This window comes from Narcine bancroftii, chromosome 8 (assembly GCF_036971445.1).
Source record: "Narcine bancroftii isolate sNarBan1 chromosome 8, sNarBan1.hap1, whole genome shotgun sequence".
NCBI lineage: Eukaryota > Metazoa > Chordata > Chondrichthyes > Torpediniformes > Narcinidae > Narcine > Narcine bancroftii.
Window position 1 is genome coordinate 72,850,152 of NC_091476.1, and position 13,114 is coordinate 72,863,265.

The 13,114-nt window shown below is 50.4% G+C and overlaps 1 protein-coding gene across 3 annotated transcripts in view; it reads left to right on the forward strand.

Annotated features, from left to right (window-relative positions):
- The window catches only part of LOC138740844 (histone H3.3A), a 22,733-nt gene continuing 9,619 nt past the window's right edge, over positions 1-13,114 (forward strand). The window contains exons 1-3 of one of the 3 annotated variants that reach the window (XR_011343186.1): positions 1-86; positions 8,044-8,200; positions 11,467-11,620. Coding sequence is in view for 2 of the 3 variants with exons in the window: in XM_069894049.1 (XP_069750150.1) it covers positions 8,073-8,200; positions 11,467-11,620 (282 nt within the window). In the remaining variant the exon portion in view is untranslated. Of the gene's footprint in view, positions 87-494; positions 575-8,043; positions 8,201-11,466; positions 11,621-13,114 lie in introns of those variants that run through there. The other 2 variants (XM_069894049.1, XM_069894050.1) reach the window with 2 other exon arrangements.

Genomic DNA, 13,114 nt, shown 5'->3' on the forward strand with positions numbered 1-13,114 from the left:
GGAGACGTCAGAACGTTGCCATTGTAGCAATTGAAGAGGGGGGGGGGGGGGGAAAATTGTCAAGGGAGATCCAACAGTGAAGGGAGGTGAGCGGGGGGGATTTAGCCGCCCCGACTTAATTAATTTCTCTTTCAACTGGGGGGGGGCCTGTTTTCATAACTCCTTGTATCTGTGGCTTTTTACCCCCTCTCTGCTCTGAATGGGGGGGGGGGGTTGGTTAATTATTGCGTGAATGTGGACGGACTTGCTACATTGTTGTTTCTGCGTGTGGTCAAATTGTGTCAAAAATTCGTTACATTCCCTGTGTCTAATTGGCGGTCCGGTCTTTACTGCTATATGCTTTTCTCCCCTCTCTTTTAAAGTGTGGCTCTCCGGTCGGCGGGGGGTGGGAAACAACTGGGCAGGCGAGTTCTTTAAACGCTCCCTAACTGTTTACGTGATGTGGTTCCTCGGCTCTGGGGAGTTTAGATTCGATCACCATTTTGTCCTTTTGTGTGTATGAGAGAGAGAGAATATGTGTGTGTTGTCACCCATAAAACGTGAGAGCCCAGTAAAGAATTTACTCTGGAAGGCGGTATGTTGGCGCTTTTGAAGTCTATACTTTTTTTTGTTTTTTTTTATTTCCCTCCCCTCCCTTCTCTTTCTTTAAACGCCCGAATTTGGAACCGATTTTTAAAAAACAAACGACTTTCTACAATGTTTGTGTTCTCTTATTCGCTCATCGCCTTAACCGTGGGGGGAGGGCGGGGCGAGGAAGAGGTTGGATACTTTGTAGCAATTTCAGTATCGATCAGAGACTCGTCTTCGTTTTGTTGGAGTATTTTTTAAAACAAAATGTAACAATTATTGAGTGTTTTAAGCTTCACGCGATGCGTGAGGGCGGGATTTTTCCGCGCCGAATTTAAATTGGAATTTTTTGGAGTTCGGGGAGAGTGTTAAAGAGGATGGATTTTCTTCCGGGAGAATTTTGTTTTATCGGGATTTGTTTCTCTTCTCTTTCCTCTCACCCCCCCCCATTAGTAGTGTTGTGCTTCTTGGTGTGTTTGTTGCTATTAGAGGTGTCCCCACGTGGTGCGTGGAAGACGGCGCGGATTTTGGAAATTGCTATTCCAGGGGAAAGGCTCACATTTCTCAATCATTGAGCCAAGTTGGTAGGATATTTGGGAACGTCTCTTGAGACAGTGCCGGGGGGGTGCTATTTTGATGAATTGCTATTGAATTTTGCCCCACCCCAACAGTTGCAACACGAACAGGATTTCCCCCTGGTCCTCATCTACCACCCCACTCGCCTCTGCATCCAACACATTATCCTGCCACCTACAACATCATCCCACCACCACCACCAGCACCCCCCCCATTTCCGCGGGGGCCGCTCCCTCCGTGACTCCCTTCTCTGCTCGTCCCTTCTCCGCCTTCCGCAGGGACCGCTCCCCACTTCTCCGTGGCCCCCTTCGTCTTCTGCGGGAGTCACTCCCTCCGCGACTTGCTCGTCCACTCCCCCCCTCCACCCTTGGCACCTTCCCCGACGGCTACAGGAAGTGTCGCCCGACCCCTCCTCCCTCGCCGCCACCTCCTCCCTCGCCGCCACCCCCTCCCCCCGTTGTCGGAGCGAACTGGGCGCAGATGGGGAGAGCGCCTTCACTCGGCCCGCACCAGCGACAGGGACCTCCTGGTTGCCAACAACTTTGGTTCTGCATCCCACTCCCGTGCCCATGGCCTCGTGCTAATCCCACCAAGACTGCCCTTAAATTGGAGGAGCAGCACCTGAATTTCCGACTGGGCGACATGAACGCCAACTTCCCCGCTTTCTGCTAGGTCCCTCTCCGTTCTCCTCTCCCCTTTGTCTTCTTTCCTCCAGCTCTCCACCCCTTCCTTTCCATTTACAGAGCCGATTCCCCCCCCCCCCCCGCTTGCAGGTGTGCCCTCCCTACATTATCCACCTGTTTCTTCCTACCCCTTCCCCCACCCCACTCACCGTTTTGTTCGGGCGCCTGTCAACATTTGATGAAGGGCTCCAGCCCGAAACCTTGGCTATTTATCCTTGCTACATAAAGGACGCTGTTTGACCAGCTGAGTTTCTCCAGCACCGTTTTTACTTCATCCGTGGTGTCTGCGGACTTTTGTCGTTTACATCCAATACTTTTAGGCTCCCCAAACACTTCGAAAAGATCGGACAGAGTCGATGTGAATAAGGCGTTTCCCTTGGTGGGCGAATCCAGGGCACAGTCTTAGAATGAGAAGGGACCTGTTTTAAACCGAGATGAGAGATTTCCTTAGCCAGGGGGTTGTGGAGTTGATTGCCACCTACAGTTGTGGAGGTCAGATCATTTTGGGGGGTTAAGGGGGCAATTGACAGGTATCTAATTAGTCAAGGGATATGTGGGGGGGGGGGGGAAGGCCGGAAATTGGAACGAGATGTGAGAACGGTTTAGCTCTGGGTGGAGTGGCAGAGCAGGCTAGATAGGCTGAATGGCCTCATGTTCCTTGATCTTGTGATCTTTCGCTTATCTGGTTAGTATCAGTTGTTTTTGTGGTTTTTTTGCTGATATTTTAAAATCGGATTTTAATCAATCGTGATTTTCCTTCCTTTTGGCAAGTGATGTTGAGGAAGGGGGAGTCGATTTGGGCAACTGCTCCCCTTCTAGATGTTGGGAGATGGATTTTGTGGATCGTTGAACTTGCTGAAGGTATATGTGTTTGGCTCTCAAGTGGTCGGTCCTGCCTGGCAGATGTTTCTTGGGTGGTCTGTCGTGGCAGGAACTGGAGAGGGGGCTGGATTAAATTTGGGTCAGTCGAGTGCAAAGAGAGAATTAACATTGCTTCCACATTAACACCACTGGGTCGTTGATGAAATGTTGAGAGGCAGGAACGAGGGAGCCTGTCATTGTTGGAGATCACCAGATTGCGCCCGCTCTAAACTGGAGAATAAAGTCCAGATTTACCACCTTTTGGCATCATGTTAGATGCAGGTTATACTATTGTCCTGTCATATAGAACCAGAGAACATGACAGCACAGAAAACAAGCCAATTGGCCCTTCTAGTCTGTGCTGAAACATCATTCCTCTAGTCCCACTGACCTGCACCCACTCCATCATCCTCCAGACCTCTTCTATCCAATTTATTCTTAAAACATCAGATGGCAGCTTGTTCCACACTCTCTGAGCGAAGATGTTTTCTCCCTAAACCTTCCCCCTTTCACCCTAAAGCCATGTCCTCGTGTATTTATCTTGCCTAATCTAAGCGGAAAGAGCCGACTCGCATTTACTCTCATTGATTGTTCAGGAATCTGGTTGCAGACGGTGAAGAAGCCGTCCTTGTACCGCTGAATGCTCATCTTTAGGCTCCTGGACCTTTTTCCAGAAGGTAGCGAGAGTGAAGAGGGCACAGCCTGGGTGGTGGGGTCTTTGAGGAGAGAGGTTGCTTTTTTAAGACACCGCCTCATGTTGATGTCCTTGATGGAGGGAAGTCTGGTGCCTGTGATGTCGCAGGTCGAGTTAACCACCCTCTAGAGTTTATTCTTGTCCAGAGAGTTGGCACCTCCGTACCAGGCAGTGAAGCAACCGGGCAACATGCTCTCCACTGTACACCTGTAGAAGTTGTCAAGAGTCTTCAGTGATGTACTGAATCTCCTCAGATACCTCACAAAGTATAGCTGCTGGCAAGCCTTCTTTTTGATTGCACCCAGGAGGCTCCAGACAGATCCTCTGAGTCGTTGACCCCCCCCAGGAAATTGAAGTTCTTGACCCTCTCCACTATTGAGCCCTCGATGAGGACTGGATCGCGTTCCCCTGACTCCCTCCTGAAGTCCACAATCACATCCTTGGTTTTGCTGACGTTAAGCGCAAGGTCGTTGTCGTGACCCCTTTCAACGAGCTGATCTATCTCTCTCTCTCTTGTGCTCTTCCTCGTTGCTGTTTGTGATTCTGGCGACAACTGCGGTGTCATCGGCAAACTTGTAGATGGCATTGGAATTGTGCCTGGCCACACAGTCATGGGTGTATAGTGAGTAGAGCAGTGGGCTGAGCACGAATCCTTGGGATGCACTAGTGTTGATGATCAATGAGGAGACGTTGATTCCAATTCATGCTGACTGTGGTCGTCGGATGAGACAGTCAAGGATCCTGTTGCCGGTGGTGGGTGGGGTCGGGGTACAGAGGCCTAGAGTTGTAGCTTCTTGACTAGCCCTGAGGGAGTAATGGTGTTGAAGGTCGAGCTGTAGTCGATGAAGAGCAGCCATATGTTTGAGTTGCTGTTTTTGAGGTGTACTAGAGCGGAGTGGAGAGCCAGCCATATTGCCCCTGCTGTGGAGCGATTGTGAAAATAGGCGAACTACAGTGGGTCTAGACCTTTGCTTAGGTACGTGTTATGCCGTAGGGGCTCTTTGGTTAGTGAGGGGAGAAAAAAGGTTGAGAACCACTGCTATAAACGCGGTGTGACCTTGTATCCACAATCTCCCTCCAAACCTTTCCTTCCAGCCCCAATGGGGATTGGTCGATGCCGGATAAGTGTATTTTCCAGTTGCTTGAGATTGCACGTTGCATGATCAGTGCACCAACAGCAAGACGCCCAATTTTAACTTCCGGATTTTTAAATCTATTTCTGCATTGTTTTTTTTTTTGGCTGTTTGCCAGTTGCTTGATTTCTGAACAACCAGGGACTTTACTGTTCATCGCATTTTACATGACAATAATAAAAGGAAACTTTGAACAATATCATGGAGGCAAAGAGGCTAGGACAGTGGTTTCGCCCCCCCCCCCCCACCACCGACTCGTATACCACTTGAAGTGATCCCCTGCTAAGCACAGAGCACCGATGCCAGAGGGTCTCTGAGTGGGGGGAAGGGCTGCAGACGCTCTGTGCCCTGTTGAGGTGCCACTCGTACAACTTGTGGCTTTCTCCGCACCGCGGCTCGTGGTGATCTTGGCTCACTGAAGCTGGGTAGTGGTGGTATTAAATCTGCCAGTTTCAGCCTGCGAGATGTTGACGGTGCCTGTCACAGGACCATGTGGTTTTGCATCTCTTCTCAGTAGTGGCCAATCACCGCTCATTGTGCTGTCTGCTTTGGGCAGTTGGACATGGGCTTAGGGTGAGGCCCAACCTCTGACTGGGCGCCTTTACAGCGCCGGGACCAGGGTCCGAATCTTGCACTGTCTGTGAGGATTTTGTATGTTCTTCCTGTGTCTGTGTGGGATTTCCTCGGGGGCTCTGGTTATGTCCCACACTTTGAAGCATACGGGAGGGAGGGTTAATTGGGTGGCACAGGCTCGTGGGCTAAAAGGGCCCGTTACCATGCTGAAGGTCTACATTTAAAAAAAAATTTGATCTTTTGTTTTTATCTGCTTGAAAACATTGCTTTGGAGTAAGTTTGGGGAGCACCTGACGAGGATCTTTGGGTCAAAAATGTTTTCCTTTTTAATTTTTAAAAATATTTATATATAGATGTACAGCATGGTAACGAGCCCTTCCGGCCCATGAGCCTATGCCCCAATTAACCTGCAACCCTCTCTTTGGTACAACATTGGAAACACTGGCAAATTTCAACGTGTGCGGTGGAAAGTGTGCTGACTGGCTGTGTCACGGTCTGGTGCGGGGGACACCAATACCCTTGAGCATAAAGACCTGCAAAAGGTAGTGGGCACAGCCCAGGACATCACAGGCAAAATACCCCCCTCCCCCACCTTCAAGAACATCTACAGGGAGTGCTGCCGTCAGGAAAGAGGTGCGGATGCCACAAGACTCGCACCACCAGGTTCAGGAACAGCTGCTTCCCCTCCAACATCAGACTCCTCTACAACAAACTCCATCAGGGACTCGTTTAAGGACTCTACTGGTTTTCTCTTTGTTCTCTCTGCATTGCGCAGTCAGTTTGTTTACATGTCTTTACTTGTGTATTGTTAATAAGTGTAATTCTGCCTGGCCCACAGGAAAAAGAATCTCGGGGTTGTATGTGATGTCATGGACTAAATTTTAAAATGATTTTAAATTGAGACATACAGCACAGTAACAGGCCCTTTTGGCTCATGAGCCCATGCCACCCAATTTAACCTACACCCCACCCTGGTATGTTTTGAATGGTGGGAGGAAACCAGAACCACGCAGACACAAGGGGGGGCGTAGAACTCCTTACAGACAGTGCATGATTCGAACCCAGGTCGCTGGCGCTGTAACAGCATTTTGACCGTTGGGAATGATGGCTTGACTACCATTTGTTTATGGCCTCAATGGTGTGTCCCCATTGATGGGGCAATCCCTCATGCAGCTGGCATTGCAGTGTGACCACGTGAGGGAGATAGGCTGGGATCAGAGTGATATATGTAATAGTCAAATTTTTTTCGTCCCATTTTTTGGGTCAAATTTGAGAGGGTCGACTTTGACATGGGCCGTACTTTTGGCAGTGATGACGGCACTTCCCATGCCTTTCCCTCTTGGAGCTCGTTCTCAGCACCCCTTCACTGCAAGCCAGCTCCTCCCATGTTAATGGGGTGGGGGGCAACGCCGGCTTTCCCTGAGCCCCCTGTGCAGAGCATCCTCCGCTTTTGGGTCCTACCGTGGGCTGCACAAGATGGCTGCCTTCCGTTGGGCATTCTGGCAACGTGTCCTGCCCAGCACAGTTGTAGTTGGGCCTGGTAAGAGGGAGCCTCAGTCAACTGGAAATCTGCGATTTTCCCTATAGATGCTGGTGGGGAGGGGAGGTTTTAACTGTGTATGTCATTCAATTCTTCATCTGGTAATGACGTGGTCAGATTAACCTGCCTTTATCTTGAACAATTTGATGTGCTCTGCATTTGCAAGGAGAAGTGATTCTCACAAAAGAACATCGAATGGCTCTCAAAGTTTTTTTTGTGCATTGGCCACTGGAGCGAGGTTATTTCCAGTGCCTCCTACCAGTCACTGCCTGCTGGAGCCCACGGGTCGGCACCCACCTGCTGCGCTGGCCCGCGACTCCGGGCACAGGCCAAAGTTCTTCCCCACTTGCAAGGAGATCGGGTAGCCCTTGGGCGCGACTCTTGCTAAGCGAATTCGATAAGTCGGACGGTCAGGTGGTAGAATCAAGCCTCGGCCACCAGCATGCAGCGGGGAGACTGTCGGAGGGGCCTGTCCCTGGGGCGAGTGGCTCCGTGGGGGAATCTCCTACTGGAGCTGAGCAAATTTCAGGTTTGTTGTCAGGGCGCACGCACACCACCGCATACAACACTGAGATTCTTTCTCCTGTGGGTACAGCCAAATTACCACTTGTCAGCAGTGCAAAGAAAACTGACTCAACATGCTCATAGAGAGAATCAATCAAGTGCACATGTCAGAATCCTTGGATGAGTTTCCAGTTGAGTTTGTCGTTGAGGAGTCTGATGTTGGAGGGGTAGCAGCTGTTCCTAAACCTGGTGGTGCGAGTCTTGTGGCACCTGGACCTCTCCCCTGGTGGCAGCAGTGAGAACAGAGTGAGCACTGGGTCGTGTGGATCCTTGATGATTGCTGCTACTCTCTGATAGCAGCGTCCCCTGAGAATGTTCACGATGGTGGGGAGAGTTTTGCCTGTGATGTCCACTACCTTTTGCAGGGCTTGACGCTGAGGGTATTGGTGTCCCCATACCAGACCATGTTGCAGCCAGCATACTTTCCACCACACATCTAGAAATTTGCCAGAATCTTCTGGCCCCTCAACCACTTTCCTGATGGCAGCAGTGAGAACAGAGTGTGTGCCAGGTAGTGTGGATCCTTGATGATTGCTGCTGCTCTCCGATAGCAGCGTTCCCAGTAGATGTACTCAATAGTGGGGAGGGTTTTGCTTATGATGTCCTGGGCTGCGTCCATGAACTTTTGCAGGGCTTTTCGCTCAGGGGTATTGGTGTCCCCGACCCAGACCTACTTATTTTTGTAAGATGCTTTACATAGATAATTCCTCAAAACAATGAATTTCCTGATTTGCTCGTGACAATAAATTCCGAATCTGAATTCCAGGCGATGCGAGACTGGCTGAATTTCTCCACCGTTTCTCTGTTTTTTTTAATGATGATACACTGGTTCTTTATCCCGCCTGTCCTTAGGAAAGTGTGCATTGCACTGAAGGCAGAACATGGCCCGTACCAAGCAGACAGCTCGTAAATCTACTGGTGGTAAAGCCCCTCGCAAGCAATTGGCCACGAAAGCCGCACGTAAAAGTGCGCCATCCACTGGGGGTGTCAAGAAGCCTCACCGCTATAGGTAAGTTTCATCCTGGGCAGTGATCGGAGGGGGGGGGAACCAGTCAGGTATATTGTCACCAGATCATTCAAATCCAATGAAACAGCGTTCTCCGGACCTCAGTGTAAAAACACGCAGACGCACAACCAGATATGACAAATGTACAGACAACATGTGCAGGACAAGTATTTCACCTATAAAGATAATATGGTTTCATGAATAGGGGAGTCTCAGGGTGGTTCGTGTGAGCAGTTGCTTTGGTCGTTCAGCGTTCTCACTGTCTGGGGAAAGCCTTGTGGTGCTGGCTTTGATCCTCCTGTATCTCTTCCCCCTGACGGGAGCTGCTGAAAGACACTGTGTATGGGGTGGAAGAGGGTCCTTTTGTGTGCCCTCTTCAGATAATGATCCTGGTAGATCGCGTCGATGGGGGAAGGAAGACCCCAGTGATCCTCTCTACCACTCTTATGGTCCCATGGATTGACCTAAACATAACAATAACAATTACAGCATGGAAAAAGGCCATTAGGCCCTTCTAGTCCAATCCATTTCTCTGCAGCGACTGTCCCCACTGTGATGCAGCCGGCCAGGATGCTCTGGATAGAGCTCCTGCAGAAGGTTGACCTGATGGTGGCCGGTTACCTCGCTTGACTCAGTCTTCTCAGGAAGTGCAGTCACTATTGAGGAGATGTTGAGGGTACACGATAGGTCACTGGTTCAGTGAACTCCAAGGAACTTGGTGTCTCCATTCTCTCCACCACAGAGTTGTTGATGTGTAGTGGAGGGAGATCATTCTTGGTCCTCCTGACGTCCACGATCATCTTCATTTGGACAACGTTGAGACTCTCGCACCACATCGAGAGATTTTCCACCTCCTCTCCGCAGTGCGACTTGTTGTCACTCCTGACGAAGCTAATGACGGTTGTGCCGTCTGCAAACCCGATGACTCTGTTGGAGCTGGACTTGGCGACGCAGTTGTGGGGTCAGGAGCAAGCCAGGCATGCTGAGGTGCGCCAGTGCTCAAATGAGCAACAAAAGCACCGGCCCCACTCCACGCTGTCCCTGGGTAACGGAAAGGGATATCACCAAACCCCTCATTTGTTGGTCACTAAAACAGAGAGCTACAAGGTTAACAAATGGATGAGTTTATTATGTACGCAAATACAGTAGAATATGTGGCACCTATGGTGATTGTGGAGGTCGGATACGCATATGTTCTAGTTAACTGAGACTCACTCTTGCAATGCTAACTAATACACCTGCATTAAAAATACATCGTTCGAACGACAAAAGACAGGGTAAAATAATTTGCAAACTCATTATTGTAGTAGTTAATTAAGTGAAGTTCACTTTAATCAGGTAATTCCTGTAACTTACAAAATTTAAATTCGAGCCCCAGTTGCTAGTGCTGTTACAGCGTTGCACTAACCGCTACGGTAACCACACTACCATCTTAATGAGCTCGCCCTTCACCAAGTTTCCAGATGGATCCTTACTAATAAAGACTCTTACTCAGCAGAGATGGGGAGACACTTGGGGAGAGTCGCCCCCAGCGGTGAGCGGCACCGGCCGGCTCTTTGTCCCGGGCGCTGCCGTCTCATCGAAACTTTCTCCCCCTTCCTCGCACTAGTGACAGGCCAGCTCATTTCCAATGCCAATGCCCCCAGTCGGGCCCTCGGCACACCTTCCTCGGGCTGGCGGCCCCTCCCCCCCGGCTTGCCTCCACGCAAGTGGTGCTGGTGAAAGGAATGGGGGGCGCGCTGAGGGGCACTGCCCGGTTCAGTGGGGCAGACTTGCGCGAGTCCATCGAAGGCTCGGCACTCCCCCCAGTACAACTGCCGTCGGCTCTGCGCGGGTTTTAAACGGCCTGCGAAAGGAGCCCATAAAATTAAAAACCTTTATAGGGTAATTTGGAATTGAAATACTATGAGGTCACTCCACTGAAGGATGGATAAATATTCAGTTGCAATTAATGCAAGAAAGTTAGTGATGTTTCAATAGTGCAGACAGATTTTGAGTGATCAGGTAGGATAGACAGGATATTTCTGTGGGATATCTGGCATGTTACTTCAAGACCAGAGTTTCACAGGGGCAGGGGTCCTTTTGTATGTTCAGATGAGATGGTTTGGAGGGCAAATTGGGGTGAGCTGACTCAAAATTCAAGAATGGGGAGATGGTGCTGGGGTCAGTATAAAACGCCAGTTTTGGCCACAGCACTGGCTATAGGTTTGGCCCTTGCACCAGCAGGAAGGTGTGTCGGCACTGCGCAGGAGATGCACGGATGATTATGTTGTCGGTGCTGGATGGTCGTGGTGGTGGACGATTGCTTTCCAGGCCGGAGGCCTGCAGCTAGTGCCTCAGGGGTCAGTGCTGGGACCGTTGTTGTTTATGATTCCAGGCCACTGGTGACCGTGCGGTAAATTGGGTCAGCAAGCCTTAGCTCAAAGATTGGGAGGTGTTGTGGACAGCAAGGGAGGCTTTCGACGCTGGCAGAGTAATCTGGAGCAGCTGGGAAAAGGGGGCTGAGAAATGGCAGATGCAGACAAGTCTGAAATGTTTTTGGAAGGACAGACCAAGAAAGGTCGGCCACTGATGGAGTGCGGTAGAACAGAGGGATCTAGGAGTACAGATACATAATTCCCTGAAAGTGGCGTTTCAGATAAGACGGGGTTGTAGACAGAGCTTTTCGTATCTTGGCCTTCAGAAATCAATATTGAGTATTGGAACTGGAACGTTACAGTAAAGCTGTATAAGATATTGGTGAGGCCAAATTTCTTACGGTGGCAAGATTGGTGCTGTCTGCGAGGAGTTTGTTCGTCCTCCCCAGGTCTGCATGGGTTTTCCCGGGGGGCTCTGGTTTCCTCCCACCCTTCGAGACATACCAGAGGAGGGTTCTAGGTCAATTGGGTGTAATGGGGCGGCACGGACCTGTGGGCCGGAAGGGCCTGTCACCATGCTGTTGAGATTCAGGATTCCAGTTTCAATTTATCGCCACAATATTGCGCAAAATTTGTTTTTGTCTGACTCGAAATTGCCTAAAGCGCCTCTTAGAGTCAGAAGCGAAAGAGAGTCCCCTCGGAGTAGTGGAGTGTCCGTGGACTTGCCACCAGTGCTCCCGTGGGCACACAGTCTGGTCCGAACCTTCAGCCACCTGAATCTGCCTGTACGTGTCTGATCAGATGGTGATAAACCTGAACGGGACGGTCAGGCAGGGGATCCCGCGGGCGGACGCAATGGTTTTGATGGGACGTGACTCACCCCGAAATTGTCGTTCTGTTTTATTGTTCCAGGCCAGGCACAGTGGCTCTACGGGAGATCCGCCGTTACCAGAAGTCGACTGAGCTGCTGATCCGCAAGCTGCCCTTTCAGCGCCTGGTGCGTGAAATCGCCCAAGATTTCAAGACGGACCTGCGCTTCCAGAGTGCGGCGATTGGTGCCCTCCAGGTACAACATCAAATCTAACTCGTCCTCGGGCAGGCCACTCGCCTCTCCCCCCCCACCCCACCCCCCAGTTGGCTCAGAGGGGGGGGAGGGTCACTGCGAAGTGTCCACGTATCGTCCCAACATTAGGACTTTTATTCTCTGTAGCGTAGAAAGAGTGAGGGGAGGTTTGATAGAGGTATTCAAGATTACAAGTCTGCAGACACCGTGTTGAAGTAAAAACACAATGCTGGAGAAAATCGGTAGGTCAGACGGTGTCATTTATATGGCAAAGATAAAGATACAGAACCAACATTTCAGGCTTGAGCCCTTCGTCAAGGTGGGGGGGAGGGCGGGGAGGAGCCTGGTCCCACAGGAAGGAGGGAGGGAGGGCACAACAGCAAACAGGAGTGGGTATGGAGAGGGAGGGAGAACGGGGAGTGGGCTAGCAGGAACTGGAGAAGTCAGCGTTAATGCCGGCCGATCGCAGAGCACCCAAGCGGAAAATCTGGTGGTGCTCCTCCAGCTCATTGGGGGGGCCTTGGTTCAACAATGCACGAGGCCATGAGCAGGAAAGCTGGCGCGGGAGTGAGGCGCGGAGTTAAAGTGGATGTCCCCGCCATTTCCCGGTCTGCGTCCGGTCTCTCCGGTGTAGAGAAGGCCCACAGCGGGGGGAGGGGAAGCACTGAGGGAGTGCAGCATAGGTTCACAGAGTTTATTCCCAGCATGGTGGGAGTGTTGTGCATTGAAAGAATAGCTGGGGGGGAGTCACGTGATGGAGTAGTGGCCGGACGATGAACTCCAGCCCTCTCCAGAAAAGTCGGAAAAAACAAAGGAAAATACAAAGGCACAAAATAAAAATTAAAGAAAAGTGAGTATAAAGGTGGAAAGAAGATGGCGACGAAAAAATTAAAATCGAAATCAATGGTAAGAAGAGAGGAAGAGAAGACAACGGAAGAAGAAGGAGAAGGCCTTACCTGTTCGAAGAGGCCCGCGGTGGAGAGAGAAACCCGCTCCCTCAGGTCGGTAGAAAGTGGACTACAAAAATGGCTCGCTGAGCCGAGTAAAAGTGCGCAACCGCGCATGCAAAAAAACACACCGACGGGAGGGGTGACCAGCTGGGGAGTCGATCTCCACAGCCGGCAATGACAGCTGCAGAACACCTGCAGCAAGAGGAGAACATAGAAGACAACGAAAACAAGAAAGAAGAGAAGAAAAGGGCAACAAAGAAACAACAGATGGCCAACCCAGAGGAAGAGGAAGAGTACAGTGAAATAGAAGAAGAAGGGAAAGGCAAGGTAAAGGATATACTTTCTCTTATTAAAGAATACATGGAGTCATTTAAAGAATGGCAAGCGCAAGAATTTAATGATTTAAGAAGAATAAACAACACAGAAGAGAAAATGAATAAAATAGATATGACCTTAACAGAAATGGGAAAGAAAATGGACAAGATGGAAGAGTGGGAAACAGCAGCAGAAATGGAGGTAGAGGACTTAAAAAAGAAATTAGAGGAAT